The 21550-nt window shown below is 34.4% G+C and overlaps 1 protein-coding gene across 5 annotated transcripts in view; it reads left to right on the top strand.

Moving 5' to 3' along the window:
- The window catches only part of C2CD5 (C2 calcium dependent domain containing 5), a 100755-nt gene that overhangs the window by 63891 nt on the left and 15314 nt on the right, over nucleotides 1–21550 (top strand). For all 5 annotated transcript variants that reach the window (XM_049625185.1, XM_049625181.1, XM_049625182.1 and 2 more), the window contains 10 exons: nucleotides 2233–2424; nucleotides 7275–7461; nucleotides 10417–10581; nucleotides 13887–14027; nucleotides 16071–16134; nucleotides 16927–16988; nucleotides 17233–17331; nucleotides 17844–17933; nucleotides 18628–18715; nucleotides 19681–19767. In XM_049625185.1, the coding sequence (XP_049481142.1) occupies nucleotides 2233–2424; nucleotides 7275–7461; nucleotides 10417–10581; nucleotides 13887–14027; nucleotides 16071–16134; nucleotides 16927–16988; nucleotides 17233–17331; nucleotides 17844–17933; nucleotides 18628–18715; nucleotides 19681–19767 (1175 nt within the window). The remainder of the gene's footprint in view (nucleotides 1–2232; nucleotides 2425–7274; nucleotides 7462–10416; nucleotides 10582–13886; nucleotides 14028–16070; nucleotides 16135–16926; nucleotides 16989–17232; nucleotides 17332–17843; nucleotides 17934–18627; nucleotides 18716–19680; nucleotides 19768–21550) is intronic.

Raw genomic sequence — 21550 nt, 5'->3', positions numbered from 1 at the left:
ATATATATATATATATATATATATATATATATATATATATATACAGAAAACTATTAGTTTGGTACCAGAGTACCTGAATAATATAGATTTTAATTACCCCTTACTTCCCTGTATGCATATTTGCTTCCCTCCCCCTCCCCTGCCTCCCCCCAGTATTAAGGAAGACAGCAAAAAAATCTATATGTGATCAAATTTAGTATAAATTTGCAAGTCTCTGTATAACAAAGTTATTCTAGCTCAGGTAGGCACATAGAAGACCTTAGTCGGTTTCTTCTTTAGTTTGTATTAAAAAGGTATTTTGACTGTAATATATTACAGAGCATTAAAAGTCAGCATAAATAGGAAAAAGAAGGTGGAACATTTTAAAGTATATTAAAAGTCAGAGTGTTCTATTTTGAGTTGTCACAGTGCTGCAATATAGTTCTCTCACGTCAGTGGATTTCATTATTGAGTAGATAGAAGCCTGATTTTAAAATGGCCTTTCCCATGCAGCTTGATTATTTTGGTACTGTGGCTTGGATGGATACAGTGAATTCTCTTATATGCCAATCTAGTGGAACAGATACCATCCCTATCTATAAAAGAGGAAAATGTCTTTTTTCTTGCTATAAAATTATTTATGCTTGCTAGAGAAAATTTGGAAAGTATGGGAGAGTAGAAGGAAGAAAACATTCCCTATAAACTCAGTATTGAGATAATCCCTTCTGTATATTTCATATTTTAAATGCTTCCATGAATTTAAATAGTTCTGTTTTTATGCCTATGATATTGCATCACTTATGTTTGAATTTCTGTAAGGTGTTTAGTTAAAAATTACCCCAGTGTTCAATCTTTTGTGCCCCTTTGTGACACATGGGCTTTGGTTCAAACCAACCAACATTAAAATCTGAGGTCTTCTGCCTTGTATTTTGTGTGACCAAACAAGTCACTTAGTATCTCAGGTTGGTTTCAGGCCAAGAACTAGTTTTTGTTGCTCTTTGCTTTTTATTATAGTGTGTGTGTGTGTGTGTGTTGGGGGGGGGGGGTGTTTATGTTTTCCTGCTTAGTCTTCAAAAAAAAAAAAAAAGCCTTTCTGGGTAGATACTGTCATTCTGGTTATATAGAGGAGGCTCTGAGAAATTGAATAACTTGTATAAGATCACACAGCTCTACTTAGCATCTGATTTCCCTGTTGCTTATACCAGAATGCCATCCCAACAAAAGAATAATTAATGTATGGGAGTAATTTGATTTAGAAGGTTATTTTGGAAATTCAGTGCAGTAATGTATACAAGGAATCTGCAGGAAGCCTGACTCCTAGTAGATACAGTATGAGTTTCTTTTCTCTTTTTTAATGTGTCCGCTTGCCAAGTTTCAGCTTCTAACAGGTCACTTTTGATTGGAATGAATTGAGAACCCATATCTTTCCACAGCTCTAGAGGTGTGGCTGTGTGAATGTCTGGAGTTCTCCATGGAGCTTTCTTCTTCCATTTCTGTTTCCCTAATTTCCTCAGATTTGATGAGTGAAAAAAATACCATTCTGAAGTGAATTCATAAGCATTACTACAGCAAACATTTTACTGATTGAGAAGGTTGTGTGTTTACTTGTGGTTTATGTTGTTTGTGAAACACAGGTGTTTCGGTTTCTCAGAAATGTTTAATTCTGACAAATTCTTAAGTCATTGGAAATTAGAAATGTTAGATTATGCCTATTTTTGACTTCTTAAATTAAAAAAAATTTTAATGTTTATTTTATTTTTGAGAGACCGAGACGAGTGGGGGAGAGGCAGAGAGGGAGACACTGAATCTGAGGGAGGCTCCAGGCTCTGAGCTGTCCGCACAGAGCCTGACGAGGGGCTCAAACCCATGATTATATTTGTGATTATATTTGGTGATTATATTTGTGTTATATTTGTCAGACAGTAGGAAAATGTCACCCTTATTATCTAACCATTTGTTTTTATGAACTAGCTTTGGAATAATAGTGGTTTTTGTCAGGTGGGACATTCTCAAACGTATGAATTGATGCAATTCAGTGGCTACTTGTATAAGTCTTTTCTCATACAAAAGTGTATGGTTTTGATTTCATGGTCATTTTTAATTCTTAATAGTCATAGTGGGACTGTCGTAACTCTCATAGTGGTAGAAGTTATATAGTTTATACATTAGTACTATATGTATAACATACGCTTTTGAAAAAATGCATAGACTTTTTAAGAATGCTTCATTTTTTATCTTGATGTATTCATATAGGCTAGAAGAAAATTTGCCTGTAGGTTGTGGATTTTGCCACATACCATATGACGAACTGAATATGCCATTTCCAGCTCATCTCACATACTGCTATAACTGCAGGAAACAGAAAGTTCCTGATGTTCTCTTTACAACTATTGACCTCCCAACAGATGCAACAGTTATTGGAAAAGGTTGTCTTATTCAAGCAAGGTATATTTGTGTAAACAATATTTGGGGTCCCTGAGAAAGTATGAGGTATGGAGTCAAATAGATCTATTTCAGATGTCTGCTGTACTGTTTCCTACCTGGCAGGCTGGGCAGTACTATCTGGACCTTGTATTTAGTCACATGGAATATTGGGAGGAAGAGTACCCATTTTATAAAACTCAAATAAGTTTAAATGCAAAAGCAATTTTAAACATTTCAATTCTATACAAATATCTGTTATTATGAAGATTATTAATTAACTTGTTTCAGGCTAGGCATGTGACTCTGCTTTAAGGACATTGAATATGTAATACATTTTAGAAATTTATCTTTTTTCTTTTAAAGAACAATGCTATGTATTGTTTCTTTTACTACTTAATTTAGCTCTTAACAGTTCCTTTTAAAATGTACTGGAGTAGGAAATGCTAAATTGTGGTTGGCATATAGGAAGCAGTGATAACTGTCTAGGTCACTGACAACTGCCAGGCTACCAAATCCATTGAAATGCTTTTCTCTCTTCCTCTTACTTGACATCTCAGCAATAGTAGTAGTCACACAGTTGATCATTTTCTCCTGATACTCCTTTGACTTCATAGTGCCCCGCCCCCCAGCCCTGCTTTTTCCTACTTTATGTATAATCCTCAGTGTCCTTGTTGATTCTTCCTCCTTTTCTTAATCCTTGAAGGGCCACGGGTCTGGACTCTCTTCTCAAAGCTCTCTTCCAGGTTGAATTCATCAGCTCCTACAGATGTGCTTTCTATATGTCTGTGACTCCCAGATTTATAACTCTAGTCCAGAACTTTTTTCTGAGCCTCAGACCCATATACTTTCACACCCTATTTTGATGTCTTGTAGGCAACTCATACTTGTTCCATATTGAACTGCTGGCTTTCTCCACTTCTTTCATGTTAGCCTTCTTTATTTTAATGGATGATACCTTGCTCTGTCCACTTTTTATGCCAAATATGGTATTCTTTGACACTGTCCTCTTTCCTAACCTCCCTGCATCAAAGCTATTTTACAGAATCATGTTGAATTTTGTTTTTGAATGTATATATATTTTAATTTTTATTTTTAAAATTTTTTAATGTTTTATTTATTTTTGAGAGACACAGAGAGACAGAGCATGAGTGGGGGAGGGGCAGAGAGAGAGGGAAACACAGAATCTGAAGCAGGCTCCAGGCTCTGAGCTGTAAGCACGGAGCCTGACATGGGACTCGAACCCATGAACTGTGAGATCAAGACCTGAGCCGAAGTCGGTCGCTCAACCTTGTTGTGAGAGATCAAGACCTGAGCCAAAGTCGGTCGCTCAACTGACTGAGCCACCCTGGCGCTCCTTTAGTTTTTATTTTTAAGTTTATTTATTTATCTTGAGTGAGAGAGGGAGAGAGAGAGAATCCCAAGCAGGCTCTGCACTGTCAGCACAGAGCCTGACGTGGGGCTCAGTCTCACATAAGGCAAGACCATGACCTGAGCCAAAATCAAGAGTCAGAGACTTAACTGACTGAGCCACCCAGGCATGCCTGTATTTCTGATATGTTTACTTTTGCTTTTTTTGCTCAATTTCCTCTTACATCTTAGACCTTCCATTTGGGATTGTTTTTCTTTTGCTTGAGGTATAGACTTTAGACCATTTATTTTGGTGAACTAGTTTTGCTTGTCTGAAAATATTTAATTATCTTTAAAAGATATTTTGGGCTGCCATTTATTTTCTTGCAGCACATTGAAGATACCCTTCCATTGCCTTCCAGATTTTCATTACTACTATTGAGAAATAACCTATTAGATTAACTTTTATACCTTTGAAGGTAGCTGCCCTTCAACCCCAGGCTATGTGTGAGCTATTCTATGTATTTTTGGTTTTTTGCAATTTCCCTATGAAATGTTAAGTATGGAATTTTTTATTCTAATTGCTATATATTGGGCTTCTTGAATCTGTAGATTCTTTCATGTGTTTTAGAAAATTTTTAGATATTGTCCCATGTTTCATCTCTCTTCTTGATACTATAATTAAAAATGTTAAACTTTCTCACTGCTTCTTTTATGTATGTTACTTACTTTCTTAAATTTTCTATTTTTGTTTATGCCATATCTTGAATACTTTCTTATCTTTCAGTTCTTTGATTCTCTCTTCAACTGTCTCTAATATTGTAATAAGTCCAATAATTGGGGCTTTAAATATTTGATATCTATTTTTATTCCTAGAAGTTTTATTTTGTTCTTTTTCAAATTTATTATGTTACAGCCTATGACTGTTTAACTGATAATTTTAATATCTGAAATATTTTTGTATTCTCTTATTTCTGTTCTTTATTATTGTGTTTCATTTCCTTAGACTGTGATAGGCTCACTGGAAGTTGCAAAAATGGTACAAATAATACCATTTGTATTGGTGACAGATTCTCTCATTGGTGACATCTTATACAGCCATAGTAGAGTATTAGTAGGAAATTAACATCGGTATAATACTGCTAACTATACTACAGACCTTACTCAGTTTTTATACTTTTTAAAATTTGCATTCATTTATGTATTTGTGTGTACATGTATAGTTCTGTGCAACTTTATCCCACAAACAGATTTGTGTAACCACCACCATAGTGAAGACACAAACTGTGTTCCATCATTACAGAAGAATTTCTTCATGCCATTTCCCTATGTTTATACACCCCACTACCCCTTGCCCTGGTCCTGTGATGCTTTTAAGAAGATTGTTTTTCAAAGTTTATTTATTCTGAGAGAGAGTGAGAGAGAGCACAAGAATGTGAGGGGCAGAGAGAGAGGGAGAGAGAATCCCAAGCAGGCCCCGCACTGTCAGTGTGGAGCCCAACATGGGGCTGGAACCCATGAACCATGAGATCATGACCTGAGCCAAAACTAAGAGTCAGATGCTTAACTGACTGAGCTACCCAGGCACCCCAGCTTTTAAGACGATTTGTAAAAATATATAATTTATCCAGCTTTTTGTGTTTGTTTTAGGTAGGAAGGAATAGTGCCCATCAGCAGTTTTCAGAATGTGGTCCCCAGACCAACCAATAGCATCATGATGCTTGAGAGACCTTATAGAAATGCAGATTCTCGGCGTCACTCCAGACCTATTGAATCAGAAACTCTGGGCATGGGGACTAGTAATTGTTTTTTAATGAGCTCTCAAGATGAAGTTTGATAACTACTGGTGTAAATAGCCTGGTTTGCCAGTTTTGGGATCTTTTCCTTCATCTTTACTGCTACCTTTTTAGTCTCAGCTCTCATTGTCACCTAAATTGCTTTTTGTCTGCTATCCCCTCATCAATTCTGTTATCCTTATTCCATTTTCTGTGTAGCAATGTAAATGATATCCTAAAACATAAATTGGATCATATTACTACTTAAAACCTACCTGGAGTTTGTCGTTGCTGGTAGAATAAAATCAAACTCCTTACCATGACCCACAAGCCCCTAACATGATCATGCCCCTGCTTACCAGCACCTTCATCCATACGATTCTCACCCTTGCTCATTTCACTTCAGTGTGGTAGTCTCTTTTTGGCTCTTCTAATATGCCGGCTCCATTCCATATTTGCCTTTTTCCAACGCTCTTGGTTCCATCTTGTCTTTAAGATCCCAGCTCAGGTATCATCTCTCTTGTGAGGCCTTCTCTCTAGTTATTGCCACTTGCTTCACCTAGTCCATTTTCTTCAGAAACCTGATTTTTTTGTTTTAAGTTTATTTATTTTTCAGAGATAGAGAGTGCATGCTAGCAGGGGAGGGGCAGAGATAGAATCCCAAGCAGGCTCTGTGCTATCAGCACAGAACCCTATGCAGGACTTGATCCCATGCCCTTTAGATCATGATCTGAGCTGAAATCAAGAGGGATGCTTAATGGACTGAGCTACCCAGGAGCTACCCCAGACATCTGATTCTTTTAAATTTTTTTTTTTTAACGTTTATTTATTTTTGAGACCGAGAGAGACCGAGCATGAACGGGGGAGGGTCAGAGAGAGAGGGAGACACAGAATCTGAAACAGGCTCCAGGCTCTGAGCAGTCAGCACAGAGCCCGACGCGGGGCTTGAACTCACGGACTGCGAGATCATGACCTGAGCCGAAGTCAGATGCTCAACTGACTGAGCCACCCAGGTGCCCCAGACATCTGATTCTTAAACATAATCCTAGGTTATCTTGTTTCCTTATTTCCACCCCCCTCCCCTGGAGTATAACCATGAGAAAAGGGACTCTTTTGTTTGTTGATGAGTACTCACCACTTAGAATAGTGCCTGGCACATTGTAGATACTCAGGTAAGTTTTGTGTTCTTTTTTTTTTTTTTTTTTTTTTTTTAAATTTATTTATTTTGAGAGTGAGAGCATGAGTGAGGGAAGAGCAGAGAAAAAATCCCAGGCAGATTCTGCACTGTCAGTGAAGAGCACAACATGGGGCACCATCCCACGAACCAAGAGATATGACCTGAGCTGAAATCAAGTCAGATGCTTAACCAGCTGAGCCACCCAGGCCCCAAGTTTTGTGTTCTTTTAATGAGTAAATTAACTTCTTTCCTTTGCTATCCATTCATTGTATGATCACATGGAGTTATAAAACCTAAGATTTTAAATTATATTCTCTAGTGATTTTGGTCAATACTTTTTCCATTTCTAGAGATTTTGAGATTTTTCTTTATCTTTTATTAAAATAGGACTTTTAGCAAAAGCGTACACATTGAAAAAAGTGGCAGAAAAGATTATTGATATAACTTAATAAACCCCATTTGACACAAATCAATGTTTTATTAAGCACACTTATAGAAAGTTTTAAAAATTGGACATTTTTTAAGATGATACCAAGAATACTCTCCAGTGACTAAATTATTTTCCTTAACAGGTTATGTCGTTTAAAAAAGAAAGCACAGGCAGAAGCAAATGCCACAGCTATCAGTAATCTGTTGCCATTTATGGAATATGAAGTACATACTCAGCTAATGAATAAACTAAAACTGAAAGGAATGAATGCTTTATTTGGACTGAGAATTCAGATCACAGTGGGTGAAAATATGTTGATGGGCTTAGCGGTAAGTTTAGAAGTTTTGATTTTGTTTCATAATTTCTATAGTTGTAGTAGAATCTGTTTTGTGCAATTCTAAGTCTTTTAAAAAGACTTATCTAGAGAAATGGGCATTAAGACCTTTAAGGGTTGGGGACATTATAAGAAGTGAAAAATCTTGTGATAAGTTTTAAAATATATTATTTTCACATTTATTTATGAATTATTATTTAAAATTAAATTAATAAAATTATGAGGTAAAATTTATTTATATTATTGTATTTTTCTATTCTGACCATAATGTCAATAGTCAAGTTTCTAAAAATTATCATGTGTGGCTTGTTTAGTTAAGTTGGTTGTCACTGTTCTGGACTTTATTATTTTTTGTGCAAAATATGTTATTTTTTTTATGCTAAATATTAGCATTGCTAACAGGGTTTCTTCTCTGCACTGTTAACATTTGGGACTGGAAGACTCTTGGTTGTAGGGGGCTGTCTTGTTCATTTTAGGGTGCTCAGCAGCCTTTCTGGCCTCTACTCACTAGTTGCTAATAGCTTCCCTTCAGTGTGACAACCAGAAATGTTTCCAGACATTACCAGATGTCCTTTAGGGGACAAAATCACTTCTGAGGGGGAGGACCACAATCTTTAGTTGTATGGAGAAAATAAAGCAATACATATGAAACACTGCTTACTGCTTGCTTACTGCTGGACAGAGAATAAAGTTTCATACTGAATGTGCACCTGCGGTCAGCAGTAGAATATGCAATAAAGAATGTGTTTCTTAAGTGTTAATAAATTGTGAGGTGGTGGAAAGCTCTTTATCTCAGCTTTATGTTCATCTAGGCTTCTTACAAAGTGTGTTCTGACTAGAAAGTTGTCTGTGGGGAAAGTAAGAGTTGTCTTTATAAGTAGTCTGAGACCCAGAGAACTGGATGCCTGCAAAATATATATTGATCAGATAGAAACTGATTAACAGTATTTATAGAAGTGCTGTTATACTTTAGACACTTTGCTAGCTAGAATGTTTGTGATACTGGCACTTTTCAAATTGGAATTCTCTGCCATCTTTCTGACATGCACAAACATTTCAGGAAATTTATAGAACTTGTGTTTTCTCAGTATGCACTTGCAGATAAAATGCTAACTTATTTCCTGTTCATACATTTACAAATATGTAAATTTTTGTATGTAGGGAATAATTGTGCAATGATGATAAACTAATCAGGTAATCATGATTTTTGACAAGAGAAATTTATAATGATTAATGAAAGTAATCTGATTTATATTAAAATATTTGAGATCTAGATCAACTTGGGAAGAAAGTGTTCATTGTAATTCATTTGTCTAAAAACTCACATGCTTAGCAATTACAAATGTATAATTTGGCCTGAACACAATACTAGTTATTGGTGGGTATCTGTGGGAACTAAGCTTGATTTAGATTCAAAGATTTAAAAACACTGTGCCAACCGTATCAAACACTTCTGATAGTTGTGCCCCAGGAAACTAGCTTGTGGTGCTGGTGTAATTTTTCAGTGCTTGCCTGAAATCTTTCTTTCTTGCCAATCTTTTCCTTCTTGACCACTGGTGACACTCATTATAACTGTTTGAGATTTTGATCTTTGTGTTGTGGTTTAGCCTGTGCATTTAAATCTCAAGGTCCCAAGAGTAGCTTCCTTGATAGTTGATCTCTGATGGACTCTCTGATGATGTCTGATGCCTGCTGGGTTTCTGGCACTGTGGTACCCCAGAAGGAATGTAATATTATCTTTATAAGAGGAGAAAACGGATGCCTTGATAGATTGAGACTTGTCCGAAGTGATATGGCTGCATGTACTGGAACCGGATTTCAAATGTAGGCCTGTCTTATTCCAGAGTCTGTTCTCAACCACTCTGAACTGTTGTCTCATTCACGAGCACAGTTAAGAATGTGCTAGAGATAGTGTGCTAGGGCTTCATGTGGCAGGATGAACATCAGAGACTGGGTCATAGACATAGTCATGGACACTAATGAGCAAAATAGGAGAGAGAGCTTCTGAGGATCAGTCTCATCTACTGCACAGACATCATCATAGAGTATCATACCGTTTTTAGGATGGACTTTCACGAAATTGGCAATTGATTAAAAAGAATGATAACGCACACAGTTTAAAATGCACAAATATCCAGACTTAAGAGAAATGTCTTCTCTTGTCTGCATTCCACTCCTTCAGTGTTAACAATTTGACGTTCATACTTACATATTTTTGCTTTGCTTATATAAGCATATTTAACTGTAAATGCACATAGGTGTGTATGTGTGTGTGTGTGTATGTGTACATATCATGTTTTGTATTTCCCCTAGTAGTTTTCTAGTACTGATGGCATGTAGTATTGTTACAGGGTCAGGAATTAATAGTCATTCAATTAAATATTTAAAAGAAATCTGTATTAAGTAAAATTTTATTTCTTGGTAATTATGGAGGTAGGGTGGTATCATGAAAAGTTCTTGGGGTTTAGAGTGAGAAATATACTCACATGTCTTCTCCAAATTTATTGATAGTGTGATCTTGAGTATGTTTCCTGTCCTTTCTGAAGTTCAGTTTCTTCACTTGCTTTACAAAAGTTTCCCTTTTATTTTTGCCACTTTAAAGGTAAATCATTTACTCACTTATGAAAAAAATTTATTTTTAACAATTTTTAATCTTTTTTTTCTAAACTGGTTTTTCAATGCAACTTATTTTTTACAATCATAAAGTAAAAATTTTAAAGTGCAGTGAAAAGTAAATCCTTCTTTCACTGCTGTCCCCACCTACCCAGGTTTCACACCAAAAGCAACCAATTCCTGTTGCCAGTTATGTTTCTGTGCTCTTTCAACATGTCCAAATGCATGCATTGATGCTAATGATCTTTTTGCTGGAAAGGCAAAGGCAACTTTCCTAATTTAAGGACTGTTATTCTTTAGATATTTTTTCTTATTATTTCTCCATTATTTTTACAAGTCGGCCACAGGTGTGTATTTAGCTGCTTTACCAACGCCCGGTGGTATTCAGATTGCTGGGAAGACTCCTAATGATGGCTCCTATGAACAGCACATATCTCATATGCAAAAGAAGATAAATGACACAATTGCTAAGAATAAAGAATTATATGAAATTAATCCTCCGGTAAGTAAAATACATTGTGAATAAGTTCTTGTTTAGGAGTTAATATATTTTTTGAGTTGTCTTATTTTGGACATTTTTTTTTTTTTTTTCACTGTTGAATTTCGCTCTCCTCAATACTCGTTCTTTTCACCTCCTTTTGCATTCATGCTCAAATGTCTCCTTTTAGGGAGATGACTCTGACTGCCTGATTTGAAAATTATACTCTCCCATCAATTTTTGATACTCCCTAACCCTAACCCCTTTCTGTGTTTTACTGTTTTTTATTTCTTTTATCTCTGTGTGTGTATGTATAAACACAAAGAAGTAGGTTTTTGATTCTATTAATTGCTTGTTACTCCTAGTAAAATGAGGCCCCCTCGGGGCTGTATTCCTGAGGCCCAGACAGTTCCTCCTAGTAGCCTCTTGATAAATATTGCTGAACAGTTAAATAAATGGTTTAAATGTTCATTTTTAGTGAAAAGAAAGATTGCTTATCTGTGGTAAAAATGTGAAAGATACACCATTTTTCACTTTTTGCTTCTTTTTGAGAATTTTCCTACCAGTCACTTCTGTAATCAGTCTTTTATACCAGGTTTGCAGTAGGTTTCACAGGGCCTCCTTCTCTGAGGACGCCTTACAGCCAGGGTCTGAATTGAAAGAAAGAAGTGTTTGAGTTAGAATGAATCTGTTTGTCTTTACGAGTCTCTGATAATGAAATACTTCTGCAAAAGGAAAGTATTTAGATAACAACATTATTATTGTGGTTTTTATTATTTGATTTTATACACACTATCAAATTTTGGTTGGTTGTCTGGGACAGTGATCTGTATTCCTGCTTCCGACTTACAGCTTTCTAGCAAAGTTGTTAAGCTGGGAAGAATTTTAAAGGTATGACCTACAACTAGCTGCACTGCTAAGTGTGGTAGACACTGGTCGCATGTGGCTGTTGAGCACTTAGTGTGTGTAGTCTGAATTGAGATGTGCTGTGAGTATAAAATACACATTGGATTTTGAAGACTTATTATGAAAAAGAATGTAAATTATCTCATGAGTGTTTTGTATATTGGTAGTATGTTGAAAATGTAATCTTTTGGATATAGTGAACTAAGTACAATATTTTATTAAAATTTATTTTATTTCCTTTTTATTACCTGTGACTTGCTTTATATTTCTATTGAGCAGTGCTAATGTAGAGCTTCTTTAAATTCACTGAGAAAATTCGTGTGTTAGTATATTAATACTTACATAGCCTCTATAAAAGCTTTCTGCACAACACTTTACTGCTTGTTTGCAGTACATTATTTTTTTTTATAATTATGCTTTGATATTTGAACATTTTCTAAGAGTGTTTATGCCTGTTGGGGAGAATGATTTGCAGAGCTTTATGTTAGGGCTCCATGATATAAGCTGAATTCTTTTGCTTAACGGTATTTATCAACTAAGTATTTCCATGCTGACCTCTCACAGAAAGAATTGACCCCTCCTCCTTTATATTCTTCTTGTACTTGTATGTGCTTCTGTCATAGGGCCTGTTACATATTACTGCACTTACTTTTTACATGTCTTTCTTTAATAATGTGAGCCTTTTAAAGTCAGAGACATATTTAGAAAATGTGAATTAACTCACTTCATCTATTCAATAAATATTTATTGAACTTCTGTTTTAGAAGTACATTTTAGAGGGAATAAATCTGTTATGATTCTTAAAATTTCAGCTTACACAGATTTCATGTGTTGAAAAGGACCATATTTCACAAAAGACTACTTAATGGATTTTCTAATACGTCTCTCCTATTTCAGATTGTGAATGAATACCTTACAGTCTTTCAGCATAACCTCTCGGAATTTGACAAAGTCAGTGTAGTAGGCCACTACTCACTTATATTACAATTTTGTCTTTTCAGTTTCTAAGACAATGTATGCCTGCAGTGAATACGCTTTTTTTTTCCTCAATATTGAAAAATCTTTCTATTGCAGGGGTGTAGTACCACTTAAAATGGAGAAAATTCAGGCAACTAAAGGTGTCAAAATACCATAGGTACCCGTGGTGGAACCTCATTACAAATTTAAGATACATTAAATACCAGATAGTTGCTTTTATTAGGTCCAGGACATAGTGAGCAGAGGCATAACCACATTTTAAACTACTAAAAAAATTACAAAGAGAAGAACATTGTACTCAGAGCAAAAGAACTGATCTAGATAGGTTCATCGCTTAAACTAGTTTTCAAACCTGGGCAAACTGCTTTACCTCTGAACTGCAACTCTTTCTCATTGTGTGGTCATTATAATAGGAACCCTGTCAAATTTATACAGGGCAAGTTAATTTGGGGTACAAATAAGAGATATGAATATGAAATTACTCTATAGGTAGCTATTATGAAAGTGTGGTGGTAGTCTTATGTAAGGTGTGTGCTAACAATGAGCATTTAAAGCTGTAACTTTGAAAAAAATTTTCTTATATTCCTTGTTTTTTAAAAAACATAGCTCTGTTATGCCCGCAATAGGCTAAGCCTTTTCTATTTGTGCTCACATATTCACACTCTCCTGATAGTCCTTATAGCCAACAGATATTTAGAACCTCTGGTTACCTCTGATCTTTGGCTATGCAGTAGGTGAGAGCTTGCAAACCCATATAGGATTGCACCATACACTGACCTCAAAAAAGATCGTTGTTGTAGCTACCAGTTTGTTTAGCTTAACAAGTTGTACAGCAAATCCCTGCATAATATTATGTATTACGTCTGCACACACATACACACATTTATCATATTGCTCATTTTATTATGTGACACTTTGAAAAATTACCACTGGATAAGAAAAGATATAAAAGGTTAGAATCCGTCTGGAGAACTACATTTTTAATGATTTCTGGACTGTTCAGTCTTTTAAATATTGGGTAGAAAATACCACATGAACTGGATGGGCTGCCGATTCCCTACTCGTTGTGGTGTCCTCTCTCTCTATACACTAGATGTCAGTGTATGGTTATAGATTAGTGTATCAAGGCTACTAGTGATAAAAGGAAATATCCATGTACTCTCTAAAAGGTTAATTAGTCATAAAAGTTATAATTAAATATAGAGTGTGAATATATTTTACAGATTTTTTTCTCCACAGATATTTATCTATTAATATAAAAATTTAAAACCAAACTGAAGTGTACAAATACCAAATCATTATGCTGTATACCTGAAGTCAATACAATGTTATATGTCTATTATACTTAAGTAAAAAGAAAGAAGTAAAAGACTACAGTTTACAAAATAACCCCAGAGCTGAAAAAGACAGTCTTATGTGATATAAAGCAATTATATTTCTTTCAGGAGATATCCGAAGAGATTATAGGGTCACCCATCCCGGAACCTAGACAGCGCTCAAGACTTTTAAGATCTCAGTCAGAAAGCTCTGATGAAATTACAGAATTGGACCTTTCACATGGGAAAAAAGATGCTTTTGTTTTGGAGGTATTACTGCATTAAATTAATTAAGGTTTTTGGAAGATGAGGTGTACATTTTTTACAATCGGATCCTAAATTGATGTGATTTTGTATTATTACAACTGCTATAAATCCATTTAAAAATGTTATTACAGAAATGACCATTGACTTGAAAATATCAGAACTTGGTAATGTATTTTTTGTTCAACACCAGATACAATAATGCAGGTGGTTCTGGAAAAATTAATGGATGGGTTAAAATAAAATGATGCTAAAATTTAAAAGAGTAATGATAGATATTGGAGCTATTTTTGTAAACTTGAATGAATTTAAATAAGAAATTAAAATGCTGTTCTTTCACTTACTATAATTATTATCTACTTGCTTCATGTGTTATAACATGTTATTATAATTGTATCCTTTTTACATGTAATATGATAAGTACTGTGAATTCTGAGTGTAGTGTTTTCTTACTGAATTCAGAAGGTATAATTGAACTTTGGTTATGAAAATACACTCAGAACTTTCCTGGAGGATAAATGTGACACAGAAGATAGATGGGGCTTCCTCCCTCGCAAATCTGTTCTCTCTGCCCTCCTCTGTAAATGGTTAGCTTTGAAGGATGGTCTTCCTTTGATATTGAAGGAAAGGAAAATAAATGAGGATACACATAAATGTTCTAGAAAGGTGCCAGTTGAGAGAAAAAATCAGATGCCTTTATTTTAGTAAAGCAGGAAGCTGATGGTAGATTGTGTTGGGATGAGTTTGGAAGTTTGAAGAATCTAGAACAATGCCCATGAATGTGATCAGGATGTCAGCCATGGAAGATGCACAAGCCTGAAGTAAGGCGAGGGTGTTAATTTGTAAAAAACTCAAACTGTATGGATGTGTGCCTGTTTCTCGTATTTTTCTAGTCTGAGAATGAAAAAAAAAATGGAGGTTGGTGAAAGAATATGTCAGGCTAAGGAGGTAAAAGTCTCCAGGGTACTGTTTGGAGTAGTGTTACTCCAGGTGTGCTGTGACTGCCTATAGCATCAGCACCATCTGGGGTCTTAGAAGAAATGCAAGTTCTGGGGGCCCACTTCAGACCTGGTAAATGAAAATTTCAAGGTAGGGCCCAAGAATCTTATTCTTCAGGTGATTCTTAGCATTACCTGAAGTTTGATCTGGAGCATTTATTGATCTTTCTGGTCTTGGATCCTGGCTAAGTAGAGAACAAAAGTGCTTTAGATCTGTGCAGAACTGAGAACAGGGTACAGATTCATGAAGTAAGAGAAGGAACAGACAGGACACTGTAGTTGGATCTGGGGTGGAATGTTTTGGGGAATAGCGGTTTGAGGTATGGCCATGACGGTGGGTCTCTAAAGTAAAGTTTAAAAATGGTTCTTGAAGTTTCAAGGATAATGTGAGGGGACAGTTGAAGTGTGTGAGAGTCAAGACACCCAACATGCAGATGAATGTCAGTCTTTGTTTAGCTGGATATTTTCACTATTAATTATTAACAATGAAATATTGTGATATAAGAGAAATGGGGTTTGGAGTTATTTTTTTAGATGTGCCTTTAAATTTATCCCTATGTAAGTCAATGTTATTTATTTATTTATTTATTAAATTTTATCCCTATATAATTCAGTTTTATTTTTTTTATCCCTATATAGTTCAATGTTAAAGCAGTTTTGTATTTAAGACGAAAGATCTTGTTTTTTTGAAATTGTTCTTTATTAGCTAATAAAAATAGAAATAATAATTGCTTATGTATCTTTGTAAGCTTTTTGAAACATGCCTCATAAAGGCTTAATAAAAGGCTGTCTTTTTCTTAATTGAATATACTTTATAATGTGAAATATTTTTTTAGAAGTATTTGTAATAATTACTGTGGAGAAATTTACAGATGTCAGAACTTTCTTTTTCAAGTTTTGTATTTTAACTTAGGAAAAAATAGCTCCACTTTTCCTTGATTCTTATATTTTCTATTTAGTAAGTAATAAAAACAATGATTTTTTTCTTTTTTTAAAGTTTGAAATTACTATGTATTTATACTTACATAATAGTTCTAATCTTTATTTTCAGATTGATGACACAGATGCTATGGAAGATGTACATTCTCTGCTTACTGATGTTCCTCCCCCTTCAGGTGAGTGGAAGAAACTTTACTTTCGAGATGAGACTAGTTTTACGTATCAGTATTTTAGTTCATAATTATTACAGTAGTAACTTTATTTTAAAGGTTTTATCAGTGTCACATCCTATCATGTGCTTTGCTTCTCCAAGGCTAAAAACATACTTTAAAAATATTTATGTTAGAACTTAGGTGAACTAAGGGGGCACCTGGCTAGCTCAGTCAGTAGAGCATGTGACTCTTTTTTTATTAAAAAAATTGTTTTTTTCATTTTGGAGAAAGAGAGCAAGAGTGGGAAAGGGACAGAGAGAGAGAGAGAGAGAGAGAGAGGGAGGAGAGGGAGAAATTCCTAAGGAGGTTACATGCTCAGTGTGGAGCCCCAGAGCCTGACGTGAGGCTCGATCTCATGACTCATGGATCGTGACCTGATCCGAAATCAAGAATCTGACACTCAGCCGACTGAGCCACCCAGGCACGTGGAGCATGTGACTCTTGATACTGGTTTTAAGTTCGAGCCCCCTACTGGGTGTAGAAATTACTTAAAAATAAAATCTTAAAAAGAAAAAACCACAAAAATTTAGGTGAACTGATTTTTAATCCTTTTATGGTCATACATTAAAAAAAAAAAGAAACCAAACTGATAATTTATTGAGATGGTCTAAAGTCTACTGAAGGTATAGTATTTTAGAAAAAAGAATAAATGGATCTTATAGTTAGAATTCCATGTAATAATTGAAAAATGTTACTCTTTAACATAAAAATAGATGAAGCATTATCATATAGTTTAACTATGATTTATTTCAACAGGCTTTTATAGTTGTAATACAGAAATTATGCCTGGTATAAATAATTGGACATCAGAAATACAGGTAAACCTTTCCTTTTCACAATTTTAAACAAATACAATGTATGTGATTTTAGCGAGTTCCTTCTTAATATATGCTTTTTCTTTGACCTCCTTATTGCAATTAAAATGTTAGCCTTTTTTTTTTTTTTGGATTAGCCCTTTTCATACTAGATTATTTATTATTCATTATTTGGCAGTTTTATCAACTGTTACACTATTTAGTTAAAAATATTAAATGACATGCTATTATATCTCCCCATATTTAGATGTTCACATCAGTAAGAGTAATCCGATTAAGCAGCCTTAACCTGACTAATCAAGCCCTTAATAAGAACTTTAATGATCTCTGTGAAAATTTGCTCAAGGTATGAATCTTTTGACTAACTATATTTTAGTTAAAACTCCTAAGAATTATGAAATTAAAAAAGGAAAGTATATGTGTTGTCTGGAATATCTTACACAGCTGTGGGCCAAATTATTTTCATTTACATACTAGTTTAATCTTAACTCTGTCATCTGGTAAAATGCTAAAGTTGTCCTCTCCATCTTAATATGCCACACTATTGATGACATAAAATTTAAGTTGTTTCATAGTTTTAAGCTTCATATGAATCTATTGTATATACATAAATTTTAAAAAAGCCTTTTTTCCTATATTACTTTTTATGACTTATTGGTTATTATGATTAAATCTTATTGTCTGCTTAAATATTTAAAATAATATTTTTAATGTAAGAATACACAAAACAAGTGGACCAGCTTTGTTTTACTCTTTTAAATGTCCCTTTTGCCATAATGCAGTGTTTGGTGAAAAATCAGTTTTTTAAAAATGTTTGAATCAAAAGAAATGATATTGCTAATATTTCCTATTGTGTAGAGCCTGTATTTTAAACTACGGTCTATGATCCCCTGCTGCCTTTGCCACGTAAATTTTACAGTATCTCTGCCTGAAGATGAATTAATACAGGTAATTAAGATTCAAATTATTATTATTTTTTTAAATGTTTAATTATTTAGTTTAAGAAAGAGAGTACAAGCAGGGGAGGGGCAGAGAGAAGGAGACAGAGAGAATCCCAAGCAGGCTCTGTGCAGTCAGCACAGAGTCTGATGCAGGGCTCGAACTCAAAACCATGAGATTGTGACCTGAGCTGAAACCAAGAGTCGGACACTTAAGCGGCTAAACCACCCATGCACCCCAAGTTTCAATTATTATTGAAGAAGAATTCTAGCTTTTATCTGATCTGTTTTAATATTATAAACCTGCCATAAGTGAATAAGTATAAAGGATTTTGCTTTATAATATTTTTAAACATATTAGAAAGAATCAGTCCATGTATGTTTTATTTTTCTGAACTCTAGTAATCCAAAGGTAGAATCCTATGGCTAGCATAGAATGTGTACTTATGTGGGATTTCTCCTGTCCCCATATTTTAGAGAAGGTACTTGAGCTCTTGCAGGAATATCTAGGTTTAGGTACACATGTCAGACTCAGTTGTAGTCTGAATATCTGAATAGTTATTGGCAGTTCTGGTTGAGAGTCTTAACCAGGAAAAGCAAATTAGCCAGTTAGTATAAATTGTTCCATGCTACTGAAGAAGGTTTGTGAGAAACTTATTGTGGCAATGATTAGTTTGCTAATCACGTTGTTTCTGTAATTCTAGGTTACAGTCACAGCAGTTGCAATAACTTTTGACAAAAATCAGGCTTTACAGACCACAAAAACACATGTTGAAAAGTCATTGCAAAGAGGTAAACCTGTGATGGATGGGAGCATAATTCATGTTTGTCTACATTATAGTTCAGTGAAAAAGGTAGATTAAATAAATGACTTTTTTCTTGAAGAAGAGATATGTCACTTTTTCTATCTTTATAACTTGGTGGATAAGAAGAATGTGACTGACTTGGTATTTTTCACACACGAATAGGTGGTTTGCTGCTATTTATTTCCATAAAGAATGGTGCTGTTTTTTAGGCTTAGGTTATAGTATATTAATTCTGCAGAAATTTTGTGATTTCTGTCCTGGAGTCTTTGGGGAGGTCCTCAAGGCATCTGAGAACCTACTGATGTAGTAAACATCATGTATTCTTCTCAAGAAAGGTTCCCTGGTATCCAGCAGATTCTCAGAGTTGTCCTTTATCCAGTAAAATTTAGGAAGTACCATCCTTAATATATTCCAAAGAAACTCATTATTAAAAACTGCTATGTGTTCTGAAAAAAAGGACAGGGAAATAGTATGCTTTCTAAACTTTAAGGACTTACCTGGCTAAATGAAATATACATGGTTAGTCTAAAATTTTTAAAGGTGATTACATTCTACATGCAAAGCATGAATTAATGTCAAACAGATGTATTAAGCGATTGCGTTCAGATATTTATCAAAGAAGATAGAAAATAACTGTTTTAAGTATCATAGAACTAGTATGGTACAAAAAGTAGAATAATAATTGTGGAGCTATTATTTGTTATTGAGTTCTTATTATTATATGCTAAGAGATTTATACTTAGGAGTTTTTCTAAATCTCACAACAGTCCTAGCAGGGAAGAGAGCATCTCTCAACATTATGCAGGTGAAGGGTTTCTATGGGAGAAACCAAAAAGAAAATAACGAGAATAAATTGGATTGGGGGGAAATATATATTATCCCAGATTCTTAATTAAAAAAAATTAATACTAGATCATTACTAAATAACTAGTGTTTTTCTTGCCTCTCAAGCCTCTACAGATAATGAAGAACTTCTGCAGTTTCCACTGGAGCTCTGTTCAGATTCGCTTCCTTCTCATCCTTTTCCACCAGCTAAAGGTTGGTTAAATGAGGGAAATGCGAACACAAATCCTAGTTTCTTGTTCCTTTTACTTCTTCATTGTAGGCAGTCTTATTTACTCTTGAGATGAAGATTTATTCTTCATTCCCTCATGGTCTGTTTCTTCATGTTCGTACAGGGGAGAGAGTAATATTCCTCTTATTTTAATTTCTCAAGTAATCTCATATAAATTATAAAGGTAATTTTTCATGTGATACTCCATTCTTATACTTCAAATGTATTAAGGTTTTATCTTCAGAAATCTGTATTTCCCTAAGTAACTACTCACACATGATATATTGATACTATCTGGTAAGGTTTTTTTCCAGCAACGATTGAATCTTTTCAAAAATGTTTACATTTTTATGGATAATAAAATACTTATTTTCTTCAGAACGTGTGTGGAGAGGTTTAGGTGGGGGTAGTATAAGTAAAAAAGGGATGAGCTGTCTTTTGAGTGTCTTGGTTATTATTGAGGAACGTTGTTATGTGCTTAAAAGATACTGCCATATTTTCAAATGCAAAATGATACTTTCTTAATAGCAATACACTACATAGATCTGTACAATCTTTGGAGAAAAATGGGAGGTAGTATTTTCTATTTCTCTTCTGATTTCAGGGCAATTTTTATTATAAGAATTTTCAGAATTACTATACCTTATTTTATAGCATTACATATACAATAAGTGTAGTTTCTGTTTTTTCATAGGTTTTTATTCTGAGAAGTGATGCATTTGTTATTTCAAACAAAATTGGCTTTTCTAATTTTTACATTTTATAATGCAAGAGAAATTTTTAAATGATTTGTACTTATCAGTTATTTCATCTGATACCAATTAGTTATAATACAGAATAGTATTATATTCACATTGCATATAGAGTCTTTACTAAATCACTAGGCCTGCTTATCTATGTAGATAAATAGATCTTGTCTCATATTTTGAAGATGAAAAGATAAGCTCCTTTCAGATTCTGAACTTTCTAACATGGTAACTGTGGTCCTCTTTCTTGTTTAAGTTAAAATTCTACTTTAGAACTCCATAGAGAATTTTAGCATAGTTCAACTCCTTGAAAGAATAGAGGGGAAAAATCAAATCCAAAGATAATCTGAGTTCAGATTTATCAATTAAATATAGCTTCCAGAACAAAAAGAACTGTGAAAAATCTTCCTTGTACTGACTAGATACAATTTTTTTTAAAAACACCTATTTGTACAGGAAACTTGTATTTAGCCACAGGGTTAGTTCAAATCACTTTTAGGTGTCATTTTGTTTATCCTTACCCTGCAATGGGTGGGGTGGGGTGGGGTGTGGAGGGGGAACCAAAACCAAAAATGTAATCACAACAAAAAGATTTGATCAATTGGCAATCTATAGGAATATATACTTGTGGATATGGGGTTCCTTTAGCTCAATTTTACATTGTTAGTAGTTACTGATTTCTGAAGAAAATTGGATTTAAATTCTTTAAATTTTTCATATCTATATCGATAACTTGCATTTTCTGCAGTAGCTTTCAAAGTGTTTTCAAAGGTAATTAAAACTAGTGCTTGTTGGCGTCATGAAGTCTATTTTGTACAAATGATACTTTGTAGAATGAGGAAAGAAGAATTTGAGTAGAATAAGTCATATCTGAACAGTACTTAAAACATTGCAGTTCATTTCAGGGAGTGTGGAGAGGGGCCCTAAAGTGGAGTAATAAAGTAGCAAACCTGGGTTCTCTTCTCAGTTCTGCGACTGATCAAGTGTGAGAACTTGGGCCAGTTAACCTCTAATAAGCCAA

This window comes from Panthera uncia, chromosome B4 (assembly GCF_023721935.1).
Source record: "Panthera uncia isolate 11264 chromosome B4, Puncia_PCG_1.0, whole genome shotgun sequence".
NCBI classification, from domain to species: Eukaryota; Metazoa; Chordata; class Mammalia; order Carnivora; family Felidae; genus Panthera; species Panthera uncia.
The sequence above is the reverse complement of the archived record's forward strand: the minus strand, read 5'-3'. Positions and strand labels throughout refer to the sequence as shown.